Below are 16,595 nucleotides of genomic sequence, written 5' to 3' on the forward strand. Positions count from 1 at the left end.
TGAAAAACTATTTTGCATTCCGGTTTCCGGTTGAATAAATTTTTTCCTCTTGTCTTAATGTTTTTCAAACTTGAATTTGATAGTCATTTTTTAATTTGATACAAAGAAAAAAATTGCTTCTCGTCAAAGTTAGTGATGTTTATCTCGATTTGATTTGGTATCAGTACCTAAAGATTTCTGACAAAAAAGGCAATGAAGTAGAGATTCTTTTTTTTTTCTTTGAATCGAAAAAGTATCAATGAAAAACATTAAGTTCAGTTCGTGTACTTTTGACAAAAAAATAACAATCAATAATTATTTAGCTTAAAAAATGTGTGTAAACTCACATTCACAACTCTGTTCTCTCAGTTTGTATCACTTTGATGTCTTGGACAAAGTTGTAGCCACGAATTTTTCTTATTGGAACATGATTGGTTGGCCCGTTCGGACAAAAATTGGATGTGATGATAATGCTTCTAAATAATTCTACTCGCTCATTTTCATCATCTTTCATTTCATCTAACGTTCTAATCATCTATATAAATTTCATAATCTTAAGACGTCCCTACTTAAAACGACATAACTTTTCGCCGATAAGGCCGATAAATTAAAGTAACAAACATAAATTACGGTGATTAATCTCTTCATAGGAAAGTGATATTGACACGTGGAGTTGGAATTAATCTAAAGGTAAGACAAGTGTTTTAACAGTGATTAGTACGATTTTGCTTTTGAAAAAACTTCAAGAAAATAAAATTAAAAAAAAAACTTCGAAAAAAATGAAATCTCAGATGTCGTGATTTCATTGAAACTGGATAAATAAATCGGGTTTAAAGTTGAAGAATTTTTTCCAAAAAAAAACATATTCGACTGTATCTATACTGATGTCCAAATTGCCCTGTAGAGAAAATCAGTTGGACGAAGAACGCAAGAAATAAGGAGACATTTTATCAAAAAAGTCATAACTAGATTTTGGCATTTTCTATCTCAGAAACGCCTGGGCCAAATTTTACAAATTTAGTATCTTTGAGTTATGAAAGTATTGTACACAATTATGTAGAACAAAGTGTGTCAATAAAATGTGCCACATTTGAATTATGCTTCTCGATTAAGCGCAACTTGCGTCAAACGACAAAAAAAGAGATATCTCGCATTTGGTCTGCAATGTGTTAAGACCTACTTGTACGAGAAAGATCAGAAAATTCACTACCCTATCATTACTACCAATTATCAGATTTTTATTTTTTCTAGCCAAGATACGACGACTAGCTGGTAACGTTTTTAAAGATTCAAATAGGCTGGGTTTTAGGGAAAAAACAGTTTTCAAAAGTTTAAAAATTTTAAGGCAGTTTATTTCAATCTTTCAGACTGACTATTTAAAATTTCTTAATTACTTATTGCACCAAAAAATTAAGGAATGATAAAAATACAACGTGTTTCATGATCGAGCCTATAAGTGCATCTAATATCACCCTAGAATTTGCCGGTAAACTTTCACAAAACTTCACTCGATTCAGTGTTTCTTCTGCTTCGATTTACTTTTGCCAGCACCGCAAATCAGCCGCTTAAGTTTCCCGAAAATTAAGGCAACAATCTTAAACACTAAGTACAGAACAGCGCCAAAAAGCGCGAAAACGTCCAGAAGGTTTCGTTGAACGAAATTCAAATCCGCTCCCTGATAGTGCAAATGATCAGCTCCCTTGTGCCTAATTATGTACTCAATCCAAAAGGTAGCCAACTCCATCGCCGATTGAGGTCGATCCTTGTAAAGCTTGGACTTGTAGGTAACTTTCTCAGTGTATTTTGGATTTTTTAGGACCTCATCGATGGCACTTGTTAGAGTTTGCTCAGTGAGATCCTCAAAGGCAACCTCCAGACCCCAACCTTCCTTCACAACTTGGGCAATGTTCTTTTCCTGATCCCCAAAGATGGGAACTCCGACAATCGGAACTGCGTGATACATGGATTCGGTAACACTTCCTAGACCTCCATGGGTAACGAATAGTTTCAGGTTTTTGTGAGCGAGAATATCGTCCTGCGGCAGCCACTTTCCAATCATGACGTTACTTGGTTTTCCGGGCATTTCTTCGGTGTCCCACTTCCAGATGATGCGTTGCTTCAGCTTTGAGAGGGTGGCAATGATGGCATCCAACTTGTCTTGCCGGAGGCTGGAACTTTTGAGGTTGGATCCGAAACTTACGAAGATGGCTCCCTGATCGGCTCCATCGAGCCAGGTTTGAATGTCCTTTGGAAGAGGATCTGGTTTGGGTTTGATTTGGAGGCCTCCGATTTCGACCATGTTTGGAAGATAGGGTCTCGGGACGGTTTGCGTGAAGTGAGAATTGTAGAAAACTAGTGAAACTTTTCGTTTTGCTTCTTCGTAAGATGGGAAACCTTTCTCGGCTGGGAAATTGTAACTAAAAAGGAATAATTTTAAAGATTAGTTTTCCAGTTTTGATGATGGTAATTCAATACTTACTCATAAAAGGGGCGAGTGGTGTGTTTAATGTAAAGTTTTATTCCGGAATCCACCGTATTGAAAAGAGTATTCTTGACGCGATCCCAAAACGTCATAGGACCCATATTGCCCAGCATCAGATGAGGAACCGAGGATACTTCCACCGGATTTCCAACCATATTGGTGAGGCTAATGAATCCCGCTGAACAGTACAGAACCGTAGGGCAATCGAAGAGCGATCCAACTCCAACGACGAAATCGTTCATAAACCATCCCACAACGACCAGATCGAATTTCTCCTCCCGGACCAACTTTTGGAACTGCGGCGATTGAAGCGTTCCATTCGTATAATTCAAAGACCCTCCCAAAATTATGGGCATCATTTTGAACATGTTTCGATTCTCGCCCTTCATGAAGCTAGACATCAGGGGCCCAAATGAGTCATCGCCTTCAACCAACACTTCCCGATAATTCTTAACTGGCGTCGATAGAGGGAACATACTAACAAATGTAACCTTGAAAAAGTTATAAAACTTAGTTTTTCATCGGGACATTTCAAATTCAGCTTACCTCATGTCCTCGTTCTGCAAGGTTTTTCATCAATGCCTGGAGTCCCAATACATGTGATTTGCCCATCGTTGGGAAAACGGTTAGAATTCTGGCTCCATGGACGTGAAATCCCGATCCGGCAATCGAGACCCAGCAGAGCAAAACCATCGACATTAATCGGGCCATGTTTACTCCGATTCAAGCTCTGGCCTCCACCTAAGATAACAGGAATCTGGGTTATCTGTAATTTATAAAGGAAAACCTTGCATCAACTTCATAAATCAGTATCATCGCCCTCAGAATGAGCTCATCAACCGAAGAAACTCTACCCAAATAACTCAATTCAGATAACGTTTCCCAAAAGACACCATCGAACCCCCAATTTTCAATATAAATCTTCGGAAACGTTCCATCATTTACCTCAAATCACCGATCGACCGGATTGCGCTCACCAACTTATTTCAAACGAGACAAACAAGAATCTGACGAACCGATTTCGCCACCAGGAGGTACGATTTCAGACTGGTCTGGGAAAAAATGCGCTAAACGATCCCAACGAACGTTCCCTGATTTAACTGACACCATCATACGCAAAACCCGAGGAATAACGTCTGAGAATTGTGTGTACGAACATCACAATCATCATTGAGCGAAACTTGACTGTTAGCGTTGACGCTCACCCACGTGTGTGGGTCGCGAACTTCTCGCGATGTTTGTTTATTCTTAAAAACGCGACGAATCCCGCGAGAAGGCGACCGTTGTGTGTATTCTGGTTTGGATTAAAATTTGCGCCGACGACGACCGCTGTTTCGAGTAAGTCATTGGAGAGGTTAAACAGTGACGTACGTGTGAGACATTTTCGCGATGTTTGTGAGCTGTCTCGCTTCACAAACATCGCGAAAATGTCTCACACGTACGTTACTACTATTCGGTCGCGGAATATTGACAAAAAGTCGTGGGTAATAATAACATTTTTCTCCATTGCAAACCTGCCAAATTATAGGATAAGCGAGCATTTGTATTAGGGTGACATGGATGTATAGGAAAAATTTCATCATCAGATTTTGAAAACGGATAAATTTTGTAATTGACCCGAAACAACTGACAGGGGAAAATTTCAGATCAATCGGAATTGATTTAGGACTGCCTCAAAGAGTTCGAAGTTACGTATTTCCTCAAAATTTAAATCTATTCAAGTCATTTGGCATCAAAATGATTTTCCCGATTTCGTCTGGCCTCCCCTAGGTAATTTTTTAGGGTAAAAAATATGTAACTTTGTGTCTGATTGAGAAGAAATTTTGCACTTGTCTGTTTTTGGGACGATCTTTAATATGTATTTGGACCGTTTTAGAAATTCATCGATAAATTTTTCCCATACATCCATTGCCACCCTAAAGTGAATGTGACATATTATCAACAGGCTGTTACCTACCTTTGCCGGCTACGTCAATTATGCAAGTGAATCACCTTCATTCGCCATTTAAGGAAATCAAGTAGGTTCAACTGAATGCTCCTCTGAAAGCTTTATCTTGTTTGTGCCAATATTATACTCTGATGCTCAGTTCAATATGCGGAAGAATTTTTATTGTACAAGTTTAAGCTTTTTTTTTACTGAATTACGGACCAAATTCTTCCTTATACATAGTTTAGTATTAATATAAATACCTCAAACAGTAAAAATTGTAGTTAACATTTGGCTTTGGCTTGATGAATTTAAGCTGTTATGTATCAGCGAGCTTTAAATCTTTCGAACTTCTTGTCCTAGTTGATCGTTCAAACGTTATCACATATTAGATGCAAAAGATGTTTAAACATAGTTTTCAAACTTGAAAAACCTCTTAAGTGAAACTGCAAGAATACGAGAAAAGATACCGAGAAAGCCAAAACTATTGATTGATTTTTTTTTGGATTAAATTTTAAATCAATTGCAGTTAGATGAACATTAGACAGCTGCAAAAATGACTTTTTGCTTCCATATGTTTTTTCGATGCCTTTTGGGTCACCAAGCATCAGTTTAAAATTTGAGATGATTTGATTGATTTCTGAGTTAGCGCAACGTATTTCAATTTTTTATGGAAATTTGTATGGAAGAAGACATTTTTGCACATTAAATCATCCAGAAAATTCAAATAAGCTTGAAATGAAGTCGATCTTTAATTTTTGGATTTGACTATTCTCAAGCTTCATTTTTTGCTAACATGATAAGCAGCTAAGCATTTCATGAAAAAAATGTAATCATTTCAAAATAAAAATCTGAATCCATTGAAAATGGCAGACTTTGCTTGCTAGAGCTGTTAATGATTGCATGAAATGTTTTTGCAAAGGTTATATAAATCAATAAATTCTCTGGTAATGTAAAGCAATATTTTGAGATTTTTTATTTTCATCCTACGGATACACAGCTTTCAAATAAGCAAACAAAAACGTAAAAATTAAAAAAAAAAACATAATTTTGTAAAAAAAAACTATATAACATCGAATAAATTTTCTGGGGTATAAGTGAGGTTTGTGCTTTGTTCACATGAATTGTACTGCAAGAATCAAGCAATACTGTTCATCCAAAGTTATATTTTTTGGAACTTTCATTACATCTCTGGAGATTTTTGAATGAAAAATTTTGATTTCCCATACAAATTTCCATACAAAATTAAAACTCGTTGTGCTAATTCAGGACTGAATGGATCGCTTCAAAAAATGATATTGCTATTTCTGGCAGCAAAAACAACAAAAAAAAGTTATGGGAGGTGTAAAAATATAAGAATTTGTAATTTCTACACAAAGCTTGCAGCGGTCTAGTGCACATGTTGAACTGTGAATAGAGAGAAAAGATTATTTTTTTAACTTTATCAAACTTTGTCAACTTCATGTTTAAAAATGAGCTATTATAACTCTTCGTAGTCTCAAAATACTAATGACTTTACATAAACCTATTAAATCCTGAATTTCGTCCATTTCATGATAGCGATACTTTTTTCATAAAATTTACAATACATAGTCGTTCATCTCATGATGATTAAACATTCGCTAAATGACGGAAATGTCGAGATTTTATTGTCATTGAAAAGTCGAGAATTTCCTTGAAAATAGGGATTTTTGAGTTCAGCTCATGCATTTATCGAGCAAAGAAACGTCGTTGAATAATTTCTCGACCATGCATGTTGTGCACTGCAGTGAATAAAATAAGTTTGAAATAAATAGGTTTTTTTTCATAATTGAAGTTTTAATACGTTAAGTCTTGGTAATTAACTTTTATAGCGGTCAAATTAATCAAAGAATTTTTATATTTTGTATTTTTGAGCACTTTCTTTGCGAAGATTTTGTAAAAATAGACCTTAAAATTAGAACAAAGAAATAAGTGAAAGGAATAAAAAACATGTCTGAATTCTGCGACCTTATAGTTCTGATGTGAATTCAAACGTTGAATTCACACTGGTTAATGCATGCATGCCATGAGCAGAAATTCTACAAAGACATTTATAATGGGGGAGTTATTTTGAAGCGTCCGACTAAAATAACATATTAATTTAATGCAAAAATAAAAATTGAACTTTAATAGTCCGTTAAAAGAGAGACATGAATTAAGTAATTTATTCATAAAGTCCTTACTCATCTGTAGGTCAACTAATTTTCTGAATTGCTAATTTTTGGAAACATCTTATGGACGAAAGTTGTTTTTATATGAATTGAACAATAACAATTTTTGCTTGTGAGAATCGAAAATAGAGCCATGCGAGGAAAACTGCGAGAAAAAATTATATTAGGATGCCATCATTTTATTTGGTTAATTGATAAACACAGTTAAGGTGATATTTAAAAAAATCCGAAAACAAAATAAGCGTCAGAAATCAAAATTAAAATTTGAATTATGAATCCAAACTTGAAATTAAATTGATTTATGAATCGATTTTTCAATCCGAAATTCACCGCATTATGTTTCAAATTTCAAAATTCAAGTTCAAAAGTTCAACAGTAGAATTCATTATCTCAACTTGCAGTTTTGTAGTATTATCAAGGCATCATATCCTATAGTAAATGTCATGCAAATAATAAAAATGAAGCATTTACTCTTATAAAACGCGCAGATGGTGTGTAGACTGAAAAGAAGGTAAAAGTTTTCGGTTACAGTAAAGGACAACATAAATTATTTTCTTAGCATATTACCATCACCGTAATCTGAATAACCTTTGAGCTTCAAGATTAAATTACTGAAAAATTTTAAGCCCTCTCACACTTTTACGTATAACTTTCATTAAAATATCTTCGGTTTTGGTATAAAAAACCTGATTATCATATCTATTAGCGGAATAAATGTAAGGCCTGTCCTGACTCAAATTGCATCACGGGAAAAAAAAGCTGTAGAAAATAAACTGCTTGACCGATTTTTCCAAATTTTCAGGCAACGAAATATAACGCATTAGTGAGCTTTGTGAATATTTACTTCAATCAAATTTTGTGCAGTTTTTTTTAACAGAGTTCAACTTTTTCTTCATTCCTTCTTAAGGGATGTACTCCTCGAGATGTTATCGTTGTGTATGTGGCAAATAACTCAATTTTTTTTGGGAAGAATCATGTCCTCAGATTCAAAATTGATCACCTTGGGTCCAGATATCTCCAAGGCATTATTTGAATATTACAACGATCCATACTAGAATAAATCGAAATGGAGTGGAAGTCTTTTATCTAGCTTAGTTGGCAGTGTTCGGAACAAAAGCGCTAATCCGCTGATCGCTAGTTAGTCCGCTAACTTTTTGCTAGCGGTTTAATTTTGCCGCTAATTTATGATTGATCTAGTGTTGAGGCAGCCCATAGCCATGTGTCAATTTAGGATGACCATCAGAATTTGATGGCAACTCTGGGAAGAAGTAGAACAGACAAAATAAAAAGATAGATAGTTTGAGAGCTGGTTGAAAAGGCTTGCGAGTTTAGAGTACAGTTGAAATCTTTTAACTTATTAGTGGCTTTGATTGTAAAGTGCTTTACCACAAAAAGTATCATCCACGGTTAGTAATAATCACTATAATTCATTTTATCACTATAATAATCACAGTAAACATACTTACGAATATAGGACACGATTGATAAGGTTAAACGAGGAGATTCAATTTGGCACGTTTAGACAATTATTAGCCCAAGGCTGGAAAAGTTAAAATAAGGCAACTGTGAGTATGATACTAAATCAAACAACTAAAAAATACTTACCTAAATACTTACCTGATACAGCCAAGATAAATTGCATCAAATGCAATAACTCGCAAGTTAGTTTGATAAGAGTATCAAACATAACCTCAAAGAGGTTATAATCATCCATCTATGCAAAATACCTTCTCCGCTGTGCATAATAGACACTATCATTGTAAGTTGTAACAAATCACTATTGACAGAAGGAAACTAAATCTATAAATTTAAACTAGGTTGATTATAAGGCAGTTTGAAGAAGAAGATCAAAAGGATTCGAATTAATTCCTGTCAGTAAAAGCCTAAGGAGAGAAGGTTAACTATAAAATTTGTAAGTAATCTTAGTCTTAACAAATATTTAAAAAATTCTAAAACATGTAATACACTTTCAGTTGAGCTGATATATACTGCTACAAAAAATAGTAATCCGTCTCAAATAGATCCGAAATTACCGGAACATCTAGCGAACTACAAAGTTCCGCTATTATTTTGTTCCGCTAATTGAAGACTGCTAACTCCCATGTATTTGTATCTATCTTTCGAATTATTTAGTGATAGAATGAAATTTTTGTCATTAATCAAGTTAAGGTGACATTGAGCATCATTAATTGGATTTATTGGAGGAATGCGTACTGAAATTAGAGGAAAGATGTATGTAGTGTCATTTTCCCCTCTAATAGCACGCAACATTTACAGAAGAAGATAATAATAAAAGGTGTTATATTTACTTTTCACAATACAGTTTTTTAGAGATTTTACAGATCAATTCATATACAAATAAGATAAAATCTCCATAGAATGAATTGATATTGTTCAGTTGTTAATAATTCATTGCAATATTCATTTTAAGTTCAAAACGAAATTGAAAAAATGCTCACGTTTGATAATGCTCCTGCAAGTTTAAAAAATGGGAAAACAGTTTAAAGATTTTAAATGAGGATAGTGTAATAATAATGCAAAAAAGGAAATGAATTGCACAAAAGATTGTTTGCAAACAAAATTGCATACTATCGGCTTTGCACGAAGCCGATAAATCGAGTAAATTATTAAACAGAATTGAAAAAATAGCTCCCATCTTCCACGTTCTGTTTTTTGCTCTGGTAATTGTTCAAAAATTCTTTTTTTATTTGTAGAACACAGAAAGATATCAGCAGATTGAGCATATGCTAAAATTCCCATCTTTGACAGTTATGTTTTACTGTGTTAAATCGGTCAATTTATCGAAATGAAATACTTGAAACTTTATTTATTCTTGCTTGGGGAGTTGAAAAAATAGAAGGGGGAAGGGCGTTACAAATGGAGAATTTGATATTTGTTCCGGCCTTAATGTTGTTCAACAGCCAGCGATTAGCGATTATCGCTTTAAGCTTAAAGCGATAACTTTTTCGGCACATTTAGCGTACTTAATTAGCGATCGCTAACTTTGAATGAGTTAGCGATTTAACTAGCGGCGCTAATTTTTCAGTTAGCGATGCCGAACACTGTTAGTTGGGCATTTTAACTGACCCACAAATGCAGATCCAGATACGAAAAGCTTCCGCAGAAAATATTTACAGCAGTTTCAGGTTTTATTCAGAATTTTCATCGACCAATTTTGTATTTATCTCCATTTTTTTTGACGCCATTAAAACTATACAAATTCAATAAAAACATATCAGCTTGCAAGACGATTCCATGACAACTTTTTTTTTTAATCGGTTCAGTGGTTTGCAGCTGACGGCTGGAGCAATAAATGTAAACTGCTTATTGGCAAATCGATATTTTGATCCAAAAAAAGAATAAATCCCAATTAAATGCTAGTTGCACGTATTACAAGTTTGGATAATCTAATTGAGGTTTTTAATAATAAAATATCATTAAAAATTAAAATAACGATTTTGGTTTTGATTGTGTATTACCCCATAGTGCCCTGATCTAAAAATAAAAATTTCACTTCAAACTCTTATCACACGCATGTGCTAATGATAGCTGATTAAACATCTATTTTGACTGTATTTCTTCTTCATTTCAATGCTCAGAATTCCAAATCACGATTGATATCAAAACTCGCCGTTCGCTACCCAATTCAAAGTGTTTTGTGCCAACCCGAAAAAAATTGAGGATTTTTCCGAATTTGTACAAAATAAATTTGCATCGTCGGTCTTCGAATGACGTAATTTTTTCCAACTTTCGAAAAATCGACAATTGGAAAAATACAATTTGCATCATTTTTTAAATGATACAATTTGAGTCGGGACAGTCTTTAAGTCTCATTGTTTTGAAAAAACAAGTACCCAAAGCTCAGTCGGACTTGATTTCGGAGTGCCTATAGTGCTCGAAATTTCGATTTTCGACCCTCAAAAATCACCTTAGGTGGGGCCAAAGAATCCAATCAGAGAAATCGAAATTTACTTTTCGAGCCACATACTTATGGATTTTTTTTCAAACTTACTTGTGACAAAACGGTTTAGAATAAAAAAAACGAATTTCAATTTTCGAGTCAAGCCGTACGTCGGTGTGCGTGAATCCAGCGCAGTGTTTACAACCATCTGTCACTTTTTTGTTTTCCATTCTAAAATGTTAGACTTATTTTTACTAGGGTGGTTCATTCATTTCCCACGTAGGTGCTCCTAAAATAGTTTAAAAGGAAAAAAAACGCATTTGAATGATTTTTTGAATCACACAGTTTTAAACAATAATTCATTATAATTAATTAAATTTCAAAAAAGAAAAGTCTAAACTAACAAAATAGAAAATATTCAAAAATATTAAAAATAAGGGAACTTTAAGTATTATTTCTATGAAATCAATTACAAATATATCTATATATATATAAAAAGCAATTTCTGTGGGTTTGTTTGTTTCTTTGTTTGTGTGTTTGTCCACTATAGGCTCAGCCATCTTAAGAGCTAGAGAGCTGAAATTTGGCATGGATACTCATTAGGACCAGAAATGATGAAAAATGTTTTTAGATTTTCGGATGACCCCTTCTGAAGGGGGTCGTCCATACAAGACAAATATTGTTTTCGCGATATTGACGTTATTTATCGTCGGATTGTGACAAAAATTTGCACATAGGGGTTTTGAGAGATGAGAAATTGATTCCAGGTATTGAATTTTGTGTCAGGGGTCGGCAAAAGGGGTCGTCCATATGAACTGTTCAGTGTTTTTACTATATTGACGTTATTATGCATTATGCATTATGGATTGATATGAAAATTAGCACATGAGTGTTGTGAGGGACGAGCAAACGATAACAGGTATTAAATTTAGAATCAGGGGTCGGCCAAAGGGGTCATCCATATCAACTTTTTTATGTTTTTACGATATTGGCGTAATTATGCATTGTATTGAGATAAAAATTTGCAGACGGAGATCTTGAGGAACGGACAATCGATTCCAGTTATCAAATTTTGAAGAAGGGGTCGGCCAAAGGAGTCGTCCATATAAACTGTTCAATGTTTTTGCAGTATTGACGTTATTATGCATTGGATTGAGATGAAAATTTCCACATAGAAGTTTTGAGGAACGCTCAATTGATTCAGATTTCAAATCTCGAGTCAGGAGTCGGCAAAAATGGTCGTCCATGTTATCTGTTCACTGTTTTTGCTATATTGTGGGTTATTCTGCGAGTCGAGTGACGTGACTCTTAAAATTTCACTTCTTTACCCTGACTCCAGGAAAAGTTTCAGAGAAGAAACGTTAGTATGAATGAGGTCCAAAATCGATCACAGGACATTTGAGCTGAAACTTCTAGCCTAGAGTGGTTTCTGGAGTCGGCACAACGAGGTGACGATTTTCACATCACGTCACGTGACTCTCAGACTAAGCCCCATTGTCTTGATTATACATCGGATTATAATGAAGATTTGCTCATGGGAGTTTCACAGCATGTGTAATTGATTTCACGTCTAAAATTTGACAAGGAATCAGTAAAAGCGTTTGTCTTTAAAAAAATCGATTTTTTTTGCAATAATTACGTTGTTAGGCATCATATCGAGGCAAAAATTAAAACACGAGAGTTTTGCAGGACGCGGAATCGATCCCTGATAACAAACTTCCTATTAGACGACAGAAAAGGGGGTCATCCACATTTACTGTTTAATATTTTTGCAATGATTGTTTTATTATGCATGAGATCCAGAAAAAAATTCATTCACGGGTGTTTTACAAAACGGACAATTGATTCATGAATTAAAATATTAAATAAGACGACAGAAAAGGGGTCGTTAATATTGCCTTTTAAATATTTTAGACATAATTTCGTTGTGATGCATCCGAAAAAGATAAAAATTTGTACACGGGTGTTCTCTTCGACGGTCAATCAATTTCTTATTTTAAATTTCCATTTGGTAGACAAGCAAATAGGTCGCTTGCAAATTCTGTTTAGTATTTTTAGCAATTTTTTGGTGAAAATGCGTCCAAATTACCAACCAAATACAAAATCATCAGCTTTAAAATTAAAAGCGAAACGAAGTTCGTACGGGATCAGCTAGTATATAAATATTTTATAACAATGACAAAACCAAAATTACAAAAATAACAGAAGTTATAAAATTACAAAACCTACTCGAATAACAAAAATTGAAAAAAATACGAAAACAACTCAAATTTTAAAATATTATTTAAAAAAATTAAACGACTGAAATGTTAAGCTTGTGTCAGTTTTTGTTTTTTTTTTAACATTTTTTATTTTTTTGTGTTTTTGGGAATCATTGTCATGTTTGTTATTTTATTATTTCATTATTCCATTAATTATATGTTTGGTAGTTCGTATCATTTGGACCACTTTTAAATTTTGCCATTTTTGTCGCTTTTGTCATTTTTGATATTTTAGTCGTTTTTATTTTAAAATCTGTATGCATTGTCTCTTTAAATAAGTTTATCTTTTAGGTTTTTTAATTACTATCAAGTTTTTTTTTATTTTAGAACCAGATTCTTAAACGTTTATAAATAGATTCAATTAAGCTCCTTAAAAAATGCTCTAAAGTCTATTTTTGACCAATATTCTCCAAATTAAAATCTAATCCCAACGTTATATGGATTTGTAAGTCATTTGGCATCAAAAATAAAATTTCGATTTTCTCAATTTTCTTTGATCTCCGCTTTTGAGACACTCCTTAATCGAGTCCGATTGAGCTGAAATGTTGCACAGGTCCCGTTTTTGGGATTAAACATGACTATTTTGGCTGCCACCTTAATGTAAATAAAAACCCGGCTCGATATTGGTACGGTTCTGTATTTTAAACAATATTATCTAATTCATATTTTCGGCTTTTAAAGGACCAATTTAATAAAAAAAAAAAACACATCAAATATGTTTTACGTTCTTCAATGTTAATTAATTCTAACAATAAATGCAAAAAACATCATAAGCACTCAAAAATAAATATAATTAATTTCATAAAATTCAAAAACAAATACAAATAATAGACTAAAAATGACAAAAATAAGTAAGAAATGGAGTAAAATGATGAAAATCACAAATATGACAAAAATAACAAACATCATCATAATTTATTCCTGAAATTGAAGTATTTTAATTTTGCTGATTTGCAGATTATAAAATGATAACTTTTGGCTTTGACCAAGTCAGTTGAGTGTTTTTTTTTTTTTTAATAACTTTTTCTCTCAATGCGAACCACAAGCATTTGATAAACCACCATTTAAAAATATAAAATCACCCCTTTCCATAAACGGAATTTTGCTTGCACATATTTACTGATTATTATAGAAATATTGAATGAACTTGAGAATTCAGGGGAAAAATTAATATGAGTCCGCCAACAATAAAAAGTGATAAGCATTGTTGAAAATACTTTTTTCTCTTGAGATCCACTGCATCGGAGGCTTGTGGAAAAACGAAATAATTGATCACAAAATCTTCTCTTGGCATCTCTCATAAGTAGAGACCCAGCAGGCACACATTTTTAAAGTCATGTTCTTAGCACCAGGATCTAAGCTTTAAGAAGGAATAAAACCATTAAACACATCTATCATATCGATTATGATTTTCTGTCACTTACTTAGTATCAGAGATGTTAAAATCGCGAGTCTACATACTCGCACTTTGCCTTTCTTTGCAGAACGATTTTATTTCGTTAAACTCAATCTGCAATGATGCTATCTAAAGTTCAACTCGGAAATTCGGAAAGCATCAGGAAGTAAGCTTCGGGTAAACTCGGCAGGAGTAGGGGAGGAGCGGGCTATATGCGCCTATTAAGCTAAACACTGATTTAATCAAATATCACATCGAATATGTGTAGAAAAACTATATACACGTGTGCAGTCATCTGTTTTCTATACAATGGAGTAATTTTCATGTTAAAATTTTCTTCTGTTTCCAAGAAAACGATGTTATTGTAAGTGTTGTCTAAAATGCCGAACCTCAAACCGTGCGGGCTAAATGCGCCTATTTATGTTTTGAACAAAATTTCTGTTTTTTGGGCAATATTTCCGTATAATTTCATTGAAACTGCTAGAAAGTAGTAATTTCCGTACGACAAAGCTGAAGTTTTATAAAAATCTATTTATATTATAATTTTGTGGAATAAAACAAAAGTTAGGGTTGCCATACTATGGAGGCAGTTCATCCATGAGAAAAACTTTATCAAATCTGTCTTTAGATCTTCAATTCATTCTTAAGATGTCATACAGAGCTTGGATTTGAAGGTTCAGTGATAAAAATCATTTATTTATTCTATTTAACCTGTTATTTTAGGATGGAGGCATTTTACAAACATGATGGGGGCATACAAAAACACTCTTTTATTCCACTATATAATCATTATTAAACGTCCACAAAAGCTGAAATATGTTTAATTTCTAAAGTTCATTTGAGTAAGAAACAAAAACAATCCTAGTTTTTGTTTCAAACTTCTTTACGTATAATTTTTAAAAGTCGAAATATTACATCAAAATGTATCAAAACCTTGTATAATTTTTTAAATTTTTTTGAGTTTATAAATTCATAAAATTCTTTCTTGCCTTATGTTCTAATCGTATCACCCTCAAAATGCATGGGTCAGATAAGCTGTCTTGTTAGCCATTTCGCCAAACTGCCATAGGGTAATTTAACCCGATAGGCCCATTTAGGAAACCTTTCCCCTAAACAGCAATCGGTTGGGAAACATCAGCGAAGCAAACGAACAGTTCTGCGAATTAAAAAAAATCTTTTTCGTTCGGCAGCCGAACACATCAATCGGACAACGCATGGGGGCGTGGCTTAAATTGATAGATACAAGGGAACGGGAAACGAGCGAGAGAAGGGTGCGAGGAATGTTAACTCGGTCCGTCGGGCAACGATCGCTCGTGAGCATTCGTGTACGGTAAGCTTCGTTCTGTTGTTTCGTTGGTATGATTTTATTCCTGCGAGGCATGGAAAACATCAATTCGGAAATGTTCTCTTCGTTTTGTGTGCAATCGCGTCATGATTGGAACGAAGATAAAATCAATCTGCACACAACAAGTTAAACTCGGAAAAAATCAGCCGAATGATTCTTTCCGAAGCGAGTCTACACACCGCTGCTTAGTATTTCTTAATTATTTGGTCGTATTGACCGTAAAAAGATCATTACTGTTCTAACAAAATTTGTATTTGTTGATTTAAGTATGTTCCAAATCAATTTGTCTACATATCTATATGAGTACTTAACACTAGTGGCTCCAGAGAGTCTCAAATCCACCTTCCCCAGTAGGATTTTTCAAAGTTCAAAAAAATAGAATTTCAACAAAATTTTACAAGACTTGCTATCCATTGAACAGTATAGCCACCTCTTTAGAAACTTTTGTTAGTGTGAGACAATTAATAACGCTCTCTATGGAACCACGCTATCTTCTAATTACAACTGATGCTTATCAGTAGCTCTAATTTCAGCTCCAAATCTCAAGGATTTCTTTTGGCTCACCTTTTTTCCCTCGAATGCACATCCCAGACAATAGCTGCTTGCCCGAAAGAAGAAATTTACAAATCGTACTATATCTATCATCGGCGCTTAAAGTGGTTTAATGTGTTTGCACAAAACTAAACGAACGAGGATTTAGAACACTAGAATTAGAATACTTGAACTGGTTGAAAGTGCTCTTCTGGACATTCTAAATTCTGTTTTTTTAATATATATTTTTTCACTTTTAAAGAGTCTCTGGAAATCCTTCACAAGATCTTTTTTTTCGTTGGCATGGTTCATTGAACTCAAAATCATCGTCAAGACTCTGTCTTGAGACTATTAAAAAAAATTGAATAACAATTACTAGGATTAGTAATTTTATTTTTATTGTTGTCTCGCCAGGAGACCGATTATCGGCAAAAGTCTTCCTCCCAAATGTAACAGACCGTTAAAAAAATCGTATTATTTTTGGCGTTTTTCTCAGTCGAGCGGCAGTTAAAAATTCGCACACACAAAATCTCGTTTCAGCGACGGTCAGCCAGTCAGTCAATAATCAATCTGCACCGATT

General features: G+C 33.9%; 2 protein-coding genes across 5 annotated transcripts in view; one reads left to right on the plus strand and one right to left on the minus strand.

Annotated features, from left to right (window-relative positions):
* Positions 1-16,595, plus strand: part of LOC129756720 (serine/threonine-protein kinase N) — a 295,803-nt gene that overhangs the window by 219,475 nt on the left and 59,733 nt on the right. The window lies entirely within an intron of this gene.
* LOC129756723 (UDP-glycosyltransferase UGT4-like) lies at positions 1,329-3,544 on the minus strand. The gene is made up of 4 exons (XM_055753718.1): positions 3,407-3,544; positions 3,008-3,227; positions 2,459-2,952; positions 1,329-2,396 (listed from the first exon to the last, which is right to left on the minus strand). The coding sequence occupies exons 2-4, from the start codon at positions 3,170-3,172 to the stop codon at positions 1,493-1,495; spliced, it is 1,563 nt and encodes a 520-aa protein (XP_055609693.1). The 5' UTR covers positions 3,173-3,227; positions 3,407-3,544; the 3' UTR covers positions 1,329-1,492.

Source organism: Uranotaenia lowii, chromosome 3 (assembly GCF_029784155.1).
Source record: "Uranotaenia lowii strain MFRU-FL chromosome 3, ASM2978415v1, whole genome shotgun sequence".
Lineage (NCBI taxonomy): Eukaryota > Metazoa > Arthropoda > Insecta > Diptera > Culicidae > Uranotaenia > Uranotaenia lowii.